Here is a 14,213-nt window from a genome sequence, read left to right as displayed (position 1 = left end):
ACTTCCGGGAACCCGGATCGCACGAGGGGGGGTCAAAATCCCCCTTTATGCAGAGCAGAGGCAGCGACTGCTCCATTGAAGTCTATGGGCATAGCTCAGAATTTTACCACATATGCTAAGGTCTTAGTTCTATACAGTTAGGAATGTGAATTTCGGGCACGTTTTCATGATCCTCAAACCCTTGTGAACATTTCAGGTACATTTTTAGCATTTTTGAGCATTCCAGTCTGGAGAAAATCGACTTTATATCAGGTGTGCGCCGGTTATTTATGCCGCTGCTGTTGGCGGTTTGCAACGTACGCTCATCAATACGTCATCGACACGCCTCTTTATGCAGACAGGATTCGATCCCCATTTCACGCCCATAGACATGAACTACGACGAAGTATCTTGCTCCGCCTTAACAATCTTTGTTGAAACATGATACCGAGTGTGAACGTATGTCTCATAGCCCATCTCGGCTTGTCCCCTGCACTCCAAAATCTGGCGCTAGTTAGCCGATGCTACCAACAGCTTTTTCAATGGTGGAGCTTCGGCATCGGGCTAGCCATGCAAATAAATCACTGTTTTACACCATTTACGAGGCTCAATGTATCTCCACACTTCATTGGTAGACTTCCGAGGGCCCTGACATTTAAAACGAGACATTGAGAACTTTGAAAAAGTAGTTTACTTACAAGACGATTTATACAGACAGTATCTTCACGAAGTTTAGCGTTTGCAGCCATCTTGAATTTAGTCACAATAAGTCGAGCGACGAGTAAGAATGAACAGATATGATAAGGGATCAGATTCCAAAAATAATTCCGTGGAAATGCATGGATTCCAGTTGCTGCTACTGGAAGAACCATGCATTTCCACTGAATTATTTTGGGAATCTGATCCCTTATCATACCTGTTCATTCTTACTCGTCGCTCGACTTATCGTGACTAAATTCAAGAAGATACTGTCTGTATAAATCGTCTTGTAAGTAAACTACCAGTGCTTTTTCAAAGTTCTCAATGTCTCGTTTTAAATGTCAGGGCCCTCGGAAGTCTACCAATGAAGTGTGGAGATACATTGAGCCTCGTAAATGGTGTAAAATCCCACACCGGTTCCCGCACCGGTGCGGGATTCCCACACGGTTCCCGCACCGTGGTCCTTTCCGGATCCCACCCCGACTCTCTCTCACTTCCTGTCACTCTCCACTAACCTGTCGCATTAAAGGCATAAAAATAAATAAATAAATTCAATAATATCTCCAAAATGTGGGATTTTGGGCCTAAACTATCACAGGAAGGAGAGCACTACTCATTCCACCAACGAGAGACCACTGAGGAAAAGAGTCTTGAATTTGATCTAGCGTTTATGACTGGTCGACAACAGATGCTCATCAGATGACCCCAGTGAGTGGTTGGGGATGTACAGCTGGATCATAGAATTGAGATAGCCGTAAGCAGATCCAGTAAGTGTCCTATAGGCCAAGGTCTATTATAAGGAGTCAAGGTAGAGTAGGAGAGGAGTTACATGTGTCCACTTTGGCTGATTGAAGACCCGGCGTGCTGCATCATTCTGAATCATTTGCAACGATCTTACTACACAATCAGGCAGGCCAGCTAACAGTGAAATACCATAGTCCAGCTTGGATATAACCATGGCCTGCACAAGAAGTTGTGTGGAATCTTGTATAAGATAAGGTCTGATCTTCCTAATGTTGTAAAGGACAAGCCAACATGATTTTGCAATTCAGGCTACATGCTCAAAGAAATTAAGTCAGTCATCAATTATGACGCCAAAGTTACGTGCCAATCTAGTTGGGGTCAGTGAAGAGGAGTCAAGCTGAAGGTGTCGGTCTATCATCCAGACTAAAATATCAGGCATGCAGAAATCTGATGGGAAACAGTCCTCAGGTGGTAAAGACAGGTAAAGCCGTCCGCATAGCAGTGAGTCAAATCCATGGGAGTGAATGGTCTCACCCAAGGAAGTGGTGTAAATAGTGCCCTAATACTGATCCTTATGGCACACCTGTGGTGAGGTCATGATACTTTGATACAAGAACGCCCTTTAAGGTTGGATTCAGAATTCCCTGTTCAGACAGTGTAGAAAGGACAATGTCATGGTTTACATATCAAAGGCTGCAGGTAAGTCTAGTAGAATGAATAGTGATGACTGAGCAGATTTGAGGTGCTGCTGTTTACGGGTTTGAGTCCGGGCGTGTGCAGGGCTGAACCACACAGGTTAAACAGTAACAGTAAATGTAAATAGGTTACATTAGCCACTCTCAATGCTTCAGTCACAGACAGAGCAATTTAAGTAGAATGACCACTCTTGAAACCAGACGGTCTAGCAGTTTGTTCTGATACAGGAAGTCATAGACACTTCCTCCAAAGCCAACAAGAAAGGAAGAAGGGAGACAGGTCTGTAGTTCTTCATCAATTTTATGAAGTGTACTTTTTTTTTAGCAAAGACACAACCCTTGCCTGTTTAAAAGAAGAAGGAACTATTCCAGAACTGAGTGTAGTAGTATTAAACACATGCATGACTGCTGGCAGAACAGCAGGTGTGACAGACTGCAGAAGAATAGACGAGACAGGATCCAAAGGGCATGTTGTTGGATGACTTTGCTGAAGCCGTAGAGAAACCTCTTCAAGAGGAGAGAAAGAGTCCAACAATTCACAGGCAAAGCTCTCCTAATGGGCTCATCAAACTGAGCACTTATCCTGTTGTGTTTACAGTCAAATATGACCGATTGACAATTCTTCTCTCTAAAAAATATTGTTAACTTATTCTCACTACCATGAGGCTTCTTGGCTTTGTTAACACAGGGCTTCTGAACACACAAAACAAACTTTGATATTTTGTATAACAATTTGAGTGTTTTATTTAACTTTTTTAACTGTTTTATAGAACACCCATGCGTATTTTCGGTCAAAAATGACTGGCCATTAGAAATGAATGGGTGAAAAAATGGTCAGTGTATAAAATTGAGTCCAGGCACATACTTATTGATCAGATGGACTCTATATTATGTGCTTCTGTACATTAAAACACACACACAAACACACCCTCACTCCCCCTCTTTGCTTCTATGCCAGCCCCCATTGGAACCTTTCCTCAATGGAATCTTCCTCTTTTTGACTTGCATGAGCTCAGGTCAGTGAGGCCTGCAGGCCATAAATACCAAAAAGAAGTTTAAAACTGGTTATATCCAATAGAACACAAGTTGATACAAAGGTCTATCACAACATTAGATGATAATATGTGTGTTACTGTGTATTTATAACAAGTTATAATGCAGCTGTCATTTTTGACCGGGAACACAAAACTAGTAAACATAAAACAAACACAACAGGAGGGTTAAGCAACTTTCAGTGAAAATGTTGCAAAGTCATCTGCTGACAGTGAAGTATGGCAGTGGTGGAGGATTGAGAAGAGACTTAAAAGTTAAAAAAAAGTTTTCTACTGTCAGTTGCGCTCTCAATCTTGCTCTGATAGAATGTCTTTTTGCAAGTGTAACAGTGAATGAAAAAGATGATAGCAAAGACTGGTAGTTACTAAGACCATTTCCATCTCTGGATTTTTTATTCATTAATATAGTAATAATATATCTAGCCGAGTGATAAAATAGTCTTTTTTGTAAATCCATCAACTTTATGGAACTATCTTGTTTTCCTTATATCAATTAACATTTGTGTGTTTTTAATAGAAAAAAAAATCTATAGCTTAGCCAAAAGTTTAGACCCAAAAATTCACCATTTTGGGGATATTATTAAATTTATATTGAGTTTTTGGGAAAATGTCTAAATGCCATATGTTTTAATCTGTTTAAGTTAAGATACCCATTTTATTTGAACTGTATTTAACCTGTAAGAGGTTTATGTATGAAGGAAATTTGATTATTTCTGATATTTGACAAATATCTGACAAAATTATGATTTTTTAATGATTTAAAATTGTTAGAAAAATACTTTGGGTTTTAAAATCATCAGTTAACCCCTGTAAATATGTATTTGATAGAAAAGGACAGTTTTTTGCTAAAATGACACTGTTTTTACCGGAAATGTCCCCATATAATAGCAAAAAGTGTGTAAAAATATGCCATTTTGGAATACGGCGGCCATATTAGATTTTTGGACAAAATTCAACATGCCCCAAGTTTTAATCTGTTCCAATAGGGGTTCTGACCAGGAATCCATGGAGAAAACTTTGACCAAAAACTAGGCCTAATGTTTACAGCAGATGACCTGTCTATAGCCTACACACTCCCCCTCTCTCTTGAATCTTTACTTAGGACATTCCTTAACTTTGCTGTGCTGTGATGCAGTTTGCAGAAGATATGATCGCTTTCCAGCAACATGTTTGAATCATGTTAAGCATGCCAATATGATCATACTTGTCACAATAAATGTCACAGGATCCTACATATTTAACCATATCATTTTATATCAAAGTCACCTAGGTAAATTCCTGATTATGTTAAAAATGACTCTCTCTCTCTCACACACACACACACAGAGAGAGAGAGGGAAAGAGAGAGAGAGAGAGACGCCAAATTTGGATGACTTTTATTTTAAACTTGTCCTGTCTCAATTAACCGGATGTTAGCAGTGGATTATTGACGCAAACGTTAAGGTGAGGTATTAGACATTCTCTGGTGAGGTGGATTTTTTGGTAGCCGTGAGCTCAATAACGACCTATTTAAAAATACTGCATACATTTTCAATTTGAGTTAATTTTGTTGTTATGTGTATTATTTCAAACATTTGAATTGAACTAAGGGGCCATGTGAATTGGTTACATCATTACGTGACTCCCTGAGCCCACTATATTTTGAATATCGATTTATATCTAGAGAGACAGCACTTTTAATAAAATATTTGGTGGGAAAGCATCTATGTGATTGACCTGTCCTGTATGGTTTATTGAAGCACAAATTGCATTTACATCAACATTTATGAATTTGTCTAATAATTATAACTTAATATATGGAATGTTTTTGTGACATATTAAATGAAATATGAAATAGCCTAAATAAATAAAAGTTGAAATAAATAAATAAAATATGAAATACAAAAAGCAAAGTAGCCTATAGACTACAATGTTTAGGTCCGTGTAGTGATAGCCTACTCATATAATTAGATATGTAGGCCTATTTTACAAGCGTTTTGAAATGTTATCATTAATAAGTAGCCTACTGTGATAGCCTATTAATTTCTCAGGATTGGGGGAGATTAACCACACATCCACATAGTTTTAGGCCTAGCCTACTTTCATTTGTGGGGCACCTTTCTTTCGACATTATCCTTAAATGACACCTTTAATTTGAAACAGTACCGGAAGAGTCATTTCTTAGGGAGCTTGATTTTGTGCGCTTCACCTCCTCAACAAAATATAGCGAGCTAGCTGTTGTGTGTGATCAGACAACAACAGCTGAAACGGGGAGTGGGAAGGTTAGCCTTCGCAGTGCAGTACAGCTAGCTGCGTTTCAAAACATATTTGTAAGAAGATACATTGTAAGTATGCTGTTAACGTTGCATATATTTAAGGAGTGTCATTGATGTTGAGCTTGCTAGATGTTTGCTTTCAATTTTTCACCATGACCTACATTTTACATCAGCGTGAATTTCAATATCAACTGGTGGTGTTGTTTCAGTACTTCGCCGTTGTGCTAACTCGCTGGATTTAGCTGGCTTCGCTAGCTTGCAGGCAGAGAGTAGTGTAGCTTGCGGCTTATCTGCTGTAATGCTAGCTTGTTGTCAAACAAGCGGTTCGTGTTTTATGCAGAAACACATTTATGTCAGTCAGCGACAATGTAATCATATTTTGGTATCTGTTCTACTGAGCATGCTTCTTTGGAGAGAAGACAAAACAGTATTTAGTATGCAACGTACACGTAGGCTAATGAAGGTAGAGCCAGCAGCAAGCTAACGTTAGCTTGCATTGAAAAAGGTTGTCATTTAGAACGTCAGGGCTATTTCAGACTGTGGGAACTCTCCCGTTATTTACTAGTCCAGTCTAACGTTACTAACTTAATATTTACATTTTCTTGCTGAAATGATTAGGGTTAGGGTACTGGTGAATATAGCTGCATAGCAGTGAATGTATGATTTCCCCTGGGTTATTATTTATTTTAAATGTAACTATTATATCATCTTACTTTGATCTCAGACTGGGCAAATGAAGGCTAGGCTAGGCCTACATGAAAATGTATGTTAAATAATTCCTAACAATGCATTACGAACTGTCAACAGTGTTTAACATACGAACGCGTGATTGCCTTGAGTTATGACTACTTAAATAGACTGCTTTTTAAGGAGCTGTTCTACTCGACAGTCTGTCCGCAACCTGGTAAGTTAGAGATCATTGCAGTTAAAATGGATAACATTATTATTATTATTATTATTATTATTATTATTATTTATTTTTTTTTCGGTCATCGTATGTGTTTTGAGTGTTTTTGTTGTTTCCAGAAAGTTTTGAGCTTCTGATTGTTTAGTTGTGTGAGTCCGACTAAGCCATTACGTGTTTGTCTGGTTGTAGCCTACCTGGTCCAAAAAACAATCAAATATGCTTTCGCATATTTTCAGGGAGACGGTGCATTCAACTGTATGTTGAGACAACTGTATAAAATAACCTTGAACTTTGAATCTTAACATCTCACATAGTTATCAGCTACAAATCAGCTGCGCGCTACCTTGCAGGCCATATCTTGTGGATTACCTCGTTGGTTTTCATAATGCGCTTGAATGGATTTGTTACGTTTCCAAGTTGCGAACATTTGCAGCTGTAGGCCTAATCAAGCTTTTCGAAACCCAGCACTCTGGATAGTGGGATTTTGAAATGTCTAAATGTTTCTAGTCAAGGTGTTTAAATGAATAACACTATTGTGTGGTCTAAGCACATCTCATGCATGCTTAAAATGCATGTTTTAAGACTCTCACAATAAATAAGAACTGTTGAACGACCTAATGACTAAATAGGCATATCTTGGCTAGTAGAGTAGTGATGCCGCAGTCATTGCCCCTTGTCTAGCTGTGCAGATTGCTTAATACTGGTGATGATGGTATCTTGTTATTATCAGAAGTATGACTAATGTTTCTTTTTGTCTGTCTTGTTCTCTCTTCTCTCCCTCAGAAAAAACGAAATGAATGTTGGCGTAGCCCACAGTGAAGTAAACCCCAACACTCGAGTTATGAACAGTCGAGGCATTTGGTTAACATACGCTCTTGGTGTCGGAATGCTTCACATTGTCCTGCTAAGCATTCCTTTCTTCAGTGTTCCTGTTGTGTGGACACTCACAAATGTTATACACAATTTTGTAAGTGTTTGATAAAAGAGGTTTACAATATTTGACCCTTTTGCTTTGTTAGGCATTTTTTTCCCTTCTTTCCGGTATTCTTTAGCAGTGTTGTCTGTTGTGCTGCCAGGCAAAAGATTTTTCTGCTGGCTGTTTAGCCTTTGTCATCTTCATTGTGAGCTCACCTAAAGCACACTGGTGTTGAAACAATTGGAGCTTCCTTAGCACATGCCTGCCTCATTGTTGAGCTTAGAGTCCCCCAGAATAAAGAACGAGGTCACTGACATGATGTCATTTACTAAGTTAAAGCAATTTAACTGCCACCTGGTGGAAGTCATATTGCTGCAACTGAGTGATAAGGAAACTCATTGAAAAGCCCCCATTATCTGCTGCCAGTATATTGCATACTGCCTGGACCAATTGGTTGACCACCACTATCCATTTAGCACATGCAGACATTTTTTCCCCCAGGGAGCAAGTTTAAATTTAGCATATGCAGCATTTTGCAAGGAATGACTGAATGGCACCCTCTCTCAACAGCTGATAACTGAATTAAAGGGGAATATCCCTCCAAACAATCCCTCCATGTTTTACTATGGGACATTTCCTTATGGCAGACATACTCGGTCACCATAAGCTGTGGTCCTAGATGCACATGAACCTGATTTGTAGCATAATGAAATTCAATTCTTTGTTAATAGCTCTGGCGTGCTGAAAGACTGATGTGTGTATGTTGGTGCTCTCTGTGCTTTTCATAGGGTATGTACGTGTTCATGCATGCGGTGAAAGGTACCCCGTTCGAGACCCCCGACCAGGGCAAAGCCAGGCTCTTAACACACTGGGAACAGCTAGACTATGGTGTTCAGTTCACATCATCTAGGAAATTCTTCACCATCTCGCCCATTATTTTGTAAGTGTTGTTGGTGTAGCTTCAGAATGCTGTGTTCTGTATGCTCTTAATTGAGACCCATATTATACACAGTTAAAGATTTTGTTTTTTTCCCACGTGTAATGTTACAATATAAAACGTCTTTCACGTGTTACTTAGTAATTGGCCATTCTTCGTCCCTCCTTTCTACTAGATACTTTCTCGCCAGCTTCTACACAAAATACGACCCCACGCACTTCATCGTAAACACCGCTTCACTTCTGAGTGTACTTATCCCGAAGCTTCCCCAGCTACATGGTGTCCGAATCTTTGGAATCAACAAGTATTAAGCAAGGAACCCTGGAGAGTTGCATCTCTGACCCGACTCTCAGCCACAAGCTATAGCTGCATACTGTGGGGCGGTGAAATAGGTAAACCTTTGTACTGCGGTGGTGTATACTTAGCAGTTTTGTACTGTCTGTTGCAATTGTCCCTTTCATTACTTGGATACATCGGGAAGAACTATAACAGGGATATGGACAGAGGAGAATGCCATGAGCATTACTAACTTAAGTAAAAAAAAAATGTTTTGGTCCTCGTGGATCTGGGCTGGCCCAGGATTCAGAGTTTATGACTGGTGACTGTTTTTTTTTTTTTTTAGTTGTTTTGTTTTCCTTTATGTTGCTGTCAAACCTTGCTTAATAGCCCTCTCTGCACAGTGGGGAAAGAAACTTTTTTGTTTCAGTGTAACATTTCTGGATGTGTTCTTAAACTAAGCCACGAAAAACTATCAAACCTAACTTTTTTTTTTTTTTAATTGTTTGTTTCACAAGGACGGGAACCTGTGGTTCATAACGAAGTATGACTCTCTACTGTGAGGTTTGACTCTCCTTTACGGTGGACTGTCAGTGAAATGTGTGTTTTTGCATGATATCCTTGTTAAAATGAATCATTTGTCTTTGTTCAATCAAGTGAGCAGCATTATTGTATATATATTTTTTCTACATTTCATGTTTTGATTCATAATCACAAAGATGATTAACAAGGATGAAGTGTTTACTTAAAAGGTCTGAGGTATGTTTATGTACTTATATTCATTTAACTGTTTAGAACTTCATAAATTTACTCTGGATGTTGTTACCCAGGCAGCTAGTCATTCTTGGCCTCAGCGCATCCATGGTATACTTGGGGCTCTGAATGCCCTTGTATGTGACATAATTTAAAATAATTCTGCCCTTAAGTGGGTCTTGTCTCACTCATTCTAGTTGTTTGGATAACAGGAAGCGTCTGTGTTGAGGCACAGTAATGAACGGAGCTTCACAGCCTTGCATTATTTGCCATGTGATAAGGAGCAAGTTAACAATTGTGTTTTTAAATGTCTGGACATATTGTATAGCAATTCAAATAAACAAACTTGTTAAAAGTAAATTACACAATGTTAAGTGTTAAAGATTTAATAAGGCATAAAGGCAATGTTGAAGATCTAAATGGTCCATTGTTGATGTTAAAAAAAATAACCCTCATACTTGGGTTATGAGGTTTGGTACACAGTGTATTATTATTGGAAGTATCAACTCTTTTCATTGTGTTCTGTTCTTAAGTCATTGATCACCATGAGTCACATTAAAACAGTCATTTAAAAACAAAGATTCCTATCAATTAAACTCTTCTGCGAGGTGTTCACAAAGATGCTGTGCGACTCCCCGGTACACCTCAAAGTGGTGATTCAGCTCTTTCTGCGCATGGATCTTGTACCTCGTCCCCAATGCACCATCCCGAGAGGTCGTCCCATAGAACACACGGCCGATCCTGGAGTGAAGCAAGGCCATAGCGCACATGACGCATGGCTCTCGGGTCACGTACAGGTCGTACCCGGTGCATATGTATGGCTGACCCCTCTGCTCCGGGACTGACCCATCAGCTGGCCCCTGTGCAACTGAGTCTGAGGCCTCTTCTCCTAGTTGTCCATTAGGGACTGTGAACTGACAGGCTGGGAATGGATCAAAGTTATGGGCCCCTCCACCTTGTCCATGTGCCACTAGGTCAATACAGACCATCACGGCGTGATGCAGAGGGTGACTGCCCCGGGTGCAATCGTGAGCCGTGGCCAGTATTTGGTCAGATGCTGGATCCACCATCACAGCCCCCACTGGGACCATGCCCCGTTCCTGACCCGCTTTAGCAGCTCTGATGGCAGCCATCATGTACTTATGCATCTTGGCCTTTTGGGCGGCAGTGAAGAGTTGTCCTCTCAGGGCAGCTGTGATCTGCTTATCCTCGTGGAACGATGTGGGCCAGTGTGCACTGGCTCGCTCAAACTGGGGTCGCGTCAAAGGAGCACTGGATGGTATTTTCACAATGAAAGGTTCCCCCAGTCCACTGCAGTCGAATGACTCGGAGAACAACAAGGAGGCCAGAGACCCTTCCTTGGAGTTTTTAACATCTGGTGGAGCATCGTCAACCAGACATACAATGACCTCGAGAGGATGTGGATGCTTGTCACTCTTGCATGCTCTTACCCTTTTGATATGCTGGAGATCTGGAAGTGGGTAGGTCGTGGTGAGATTTTTGATGAGGCGTGATGTAGCTTTTTTGTCGATAATTGGTGCTGCAAATGCCTCCACTAACTTGATGTCGTGGGACTGTTCATCAGAAAGCACAGGATGAACCTCCCACGAATCGACACCCTCATCCATACCTTTTCTGCGTTTGGGCTGCGGCGACTCCATTCTGTAGTGGTACTACTAACATGACAGAGTTGCCATTTTTCAAAACCTTACCTACAGCAGGTGGGGGGGAGCAAAATAAGGTAACACTTATTCACCGTATGAAATGTGAGTTACTGACCAGCTGTCAGGGGTTAGTCAGAGTTCAAAGCGAGCTTAGGGCTACGTGAACTTTGCAATTAATAGCATGTGTAAAGCCATTACTAGGCTACTATAAAGTGAAAACTGGAGTATTGTGGATATCTATCACTCACCTTATTAAGCCCAGTGGACAACTTCAGTGCAAAAGTAGTTTTATTACGCATGACAAGCCATCCCTAAACGTATTTCAAAGGCATGCTGCTGCCAGAGCTGCTTAAATTAGTGTAACCATTCTTGCCTTGCCCCCTTGGAAACACACGCGTAAATACATAGTTCCCCAGACAGTAGCTCTTACCGGTCACTGGGTATATCATAGACAGTAGCTTATTTTTTCACAATTACTTAATTATGTATAATGAGAAATTTCTGCTATTTTCAGACACGGCATTTTAATATTACTGCAACGGGAGTTTACTTCGACAGCTAATGTTTCTTACTCGGAATTATTTTTATGTTACTCCAGAGCTAGAACAGCGGGCGACAGAAAGCTGAAGACACAGAATACACAAAGGGCGACAACAAATGCAGCCATTAGCGATTAATCTTGTTGTGATTTTGTTGAGTGAATTGATCATGCTAAGATAAAATTGTATCAAGCAGTAATATTAACCTTTTTTGATAACTGGTGGTACCAACGAGCCCACATGTGTATGAGGTCACATGCACTGCACTGCAGAGAATGTTTTTATTGAAGGGGCTAATAAAGCACAATGCTTGTAGGCCTATACTCAGTCATGTTGTCAAAAGAGGGACATATTGCAGACAAGCATCATCCAGGCTAGTTCTAGGCATTGAGACCAGCTGCGACGACACAGGGGCAGCTGTGGTGGATGAGACGGGTTTGATTCTGGGGGAATCACTGCACTGTCAAAAAGTGGTCCATCTGCAGTAAGTGCTTAATACAAGTCTGATTTGCTCTCTAAGTATGATCCGTGATAACTCATCCATGTGTTTTGATGTTCGTAGAACGGGTGGGATCATACCAGCAGTTGCCCAGCGACTCCACAGGGAGAATATATCCAGAGTTGTTCAGGAGGCGATAGACAGGAGTGGCATCTCCCCAAGTGAACTTTCAGCCGTCGCGACCACTGTAAAGCCAGGCCTGTCTCTAAGCTTAGGAATTGGCTTGGATTTCAGTCTGGCCTTCGTAAAGCAGCACCAAAAGCCCTTCATCCCCATCCATCACATGGAGGCCCATGCTCTCACTGTGAGGATGCTGGAGCCTGTTGAATTTCCTTTCCTGGTCCTTCTCATCTCAGGGGGTCATGCCCTTTTGGCTCTAGCCAGGGGTATTGAGGACTTCCTTCTCTTAGGGCAATCCACAGATGAAGCACCTGGGGATACCTTAGATAAGGTGAACACAAAAGGGCTGCTATCATCATTATCATTTGACTATTTTTTCATAAAACAATCATTTTAATGTGATCTTCAATTGACAGGTAGCACGGAGACTGCACTTAAAAAATCATCCAGAGTGTTCCACAATGAGTGGGGGACAAGCAATTGAATACTTAGCCAAACAAGGCAACCGACACAATTTCTTGTTCAAGACACCCATGGGACAGGTCTTTGACTGCAATTTCTCTTTTGCTGGTCTACGGAACCAAGTGTCAATGGTCATAGACAGGAAAGAACTTGAAGAGGGTATGAAAATATTTTCTCAGAAAAATATGTGCCACAAAAATGCAGGACTTTCAAATTGAGTTGCGTATAAGCTGTTTTTTTCCCCTAACTGCTCTCTTCTGTAGGAGTGAAGTCAGGAGACCAACTACTGTCATGTGTTAATGACATTGCTGCTGGCACACAGCACACAGTGGCCTCCCACATTGCTAAACGGACACATCGGGCTATCCTGTTCTGCAAAGCTAGAGGCCTTTTACCTCAACACAATCCCACTCTGGTATGTATTCAAAGTGATCATTAACTTAAGCCACAGAGTGATAGGCTTCAAGTCAGGTTATGGTAGGTACTTCATAACTACACTACCATTCAAAAGTTCATGTTTCACAGGAACCTTTACCATGACCATTTAACACCACCAAATCATTCATTAATACAGTGTGGACATTATTAATGTTGTAAATGGCTGTAGAAGGACCCACCCATTCTACATTCCAATACTAATACTAATACCAATGTTTACTAATTCAGGTTTTTTAGAAGCCTTTTGCAATCATGTTAGCACAGCTGAAAACTGCTCCCCTGATTAAAGAAGTCTTTAGATGATTTGAGGATCTGGAGCAACAGCCATTGAGCCATTAGGGGTTCGACTAAACACAAAATGGCCAGAATCAAAGAATTCTCTTCTGAAATGTGTCAGTCTATTCTTGCTATTTTGCAGACACTTTTGTCCAAAGCAACTTACAGAATATGAACATGATATATGTTCATATGTTTATAGAAATGTTATATGCTTATATCCCATGTAAAGAAATGGCACTATCCTGTACAGCAGTGCTACGATGCTCTTTGTTGTTAAATTCTGTGTCCTGTGTAGGTTGTGTCAGGAGGAGTGGCGAGTAACTCGTACATCAGGGAGACTCTGAAACTTCTCACAGACGCCACAGGGCTGCACTTGCTTTGCCCCCCATCCAAGTTTTGCACTGACAACGGAGTCATGGTCGCATGGTGAGCACTTCAAAGAAGCTATTAACATATGGGGTTGGATGTGTTGTGTTGCTGTTCAGCTAAACTCATATCTATCTGTTGTACAGGAATGGAGTTGAAAAGCTAAGGGAGGGAAGAGGCATTCTGCCCTGTACAGAGGTGGTCCGCTATGAACCAAAGTAAGTCAGCAAGCCTGAACAAGCCTTTTTGAACATTTGACCAGTAAATGATTTGTAGACAACCAATTTATTTGACCAGTAATTGATTTGTAGACGATCAATGTATCTGACCAGTAATTGATTTGTAGACGATCAAATAATAATAATCAAGTAATTGATTTGCATTTCAGGGCTCCTCTCGGTATTGACATCACAGCAGAGGTGAAGGATGCTGCCATTAGACTCCCCCCTTTAAAACTGAAAGTAAAAAAACTGACTTTTTGATTTAGTTATTATGTACAAAATGTATTTTTAATTTTGGAAGGAATAAAAATACTATCTTTGCTATTTATTCAAAACTTTCAAGTTTCGGTGTCATCTGACCATATTTTTACATGGATGTGGAGATGTTTCAGCTGTGCTAGTCTTAGGTCTC

The 14,213-nt window shown here is 40.5% G+C and overlaps 3 protein-coding genes across 4 annotated transcripts; 2 read left to right on the top strand and 1 right to left on the bottom strand.

Moving 5' to 3' along the window:
• The first annotated feature begins 5,410 nt into the window (after positions 1–5,410).
• On the top strand, positions 5,411–9,581 carry ormdl1 (ORMDL sphingolipid biosynthesis regulator 1). 2 transcript variants are annotated; one of them, XM_076263305.1, is made up of 4 exons: positions 5,411–5,493; positions 7,115–7,298; positions 8,036–8,187; positions 8,360–9,581. In XM_076263305.1, the coding sequence occupies exons 2-4, from the start codon at positions 7,125–7,127 to the stop codon at positions 8,493–8,495; spliced, it is 462 nt and encodes a 153-aa protein (XP_076119420.1). In that variant the 5' UTR covers positions 5,411–5,493; positions 7,115–7,124; the 3' UTR covers positions 8,496–9,581. The 2 variants fall into 2 exon arrangements, with proteins under 2 accessions (XP_076119420.1, XP_076119421.1); XM_076263306.1 differs by lacking the exon at positions 5,411–5,493 and adding an exon at positions 5,525–6,328.
• A 219-nt stretch (positions 9,582–9,800) lies between these two features.
• Positions 9,801–11,238, bottom strand: adat3 (adenosine deaminase tRNA specific 3). The gene is made up of 2 exons (XM_076263302.1): positions 11,126–11,238; positions 9,801–10,925 (listed from the first exon to the last, which is right to left on the bottom strand). Exon 2 carries the CDS (start codon positions 10,872–10,874, stop codon positions 9,801–9,803), a length of 1,074 nt encoding a protein of 357 aa, XP_076119417.1. The 5' UTR covers positions 10,875–10,925; positions 11,126–11,238.
• A 248-nt stretch (positions 11,239–11,486) lies between these two features.
• On the top strand, positions 11,487–14,156 carry osgepl1 (O-sialoglycoprotein endopeptidase-like 1). Its single transcript, XM_076263301.1, has 7 exons — positions 11,487–11,900; positions 11,979–12,366; positions 12,452–12,656; positions 12,761–12,912; positions 13,510–13,640; positions 13,727–13,798; positions 13,969–14,156. The coding sequence occupies exons 1-7, from the start codon at positions 11,692–11,694 to the stop codon at positions 14,060–14,062; spliced, it is 1,251 nt and encodes a 416-aa protein (XP_076119416.1). The 5' UTR covers positions 11,487–11,691; the 3' UTR covers positions 14,063–14,156.
• Positions 14,157–14,213: the final 57 nt, after the last annotated feature.

This window comes from Alosa pseudoharengus, unplaced genomic scaffold (assembly GCF_046254945.1).
Source record: "Alosa pseudoharengus isolate Yale_2024_CS ecotype anadromous, Long Island Sound unplaced genomic scaffold, YU_APseudo_1.1 YU_APseudo_1.1_scf_3, whole genome shotgun sequence".
Taxonomy (NCBI): Eukaryota; Metazoa; Chordata; class Actinopteri; order Clupeiformes; family Clupeidae; genus Alosa; species Alosa pseudoharengus.
This window is presented reverse-complemented; position numbering and strand designations above follow the sequence as displayed.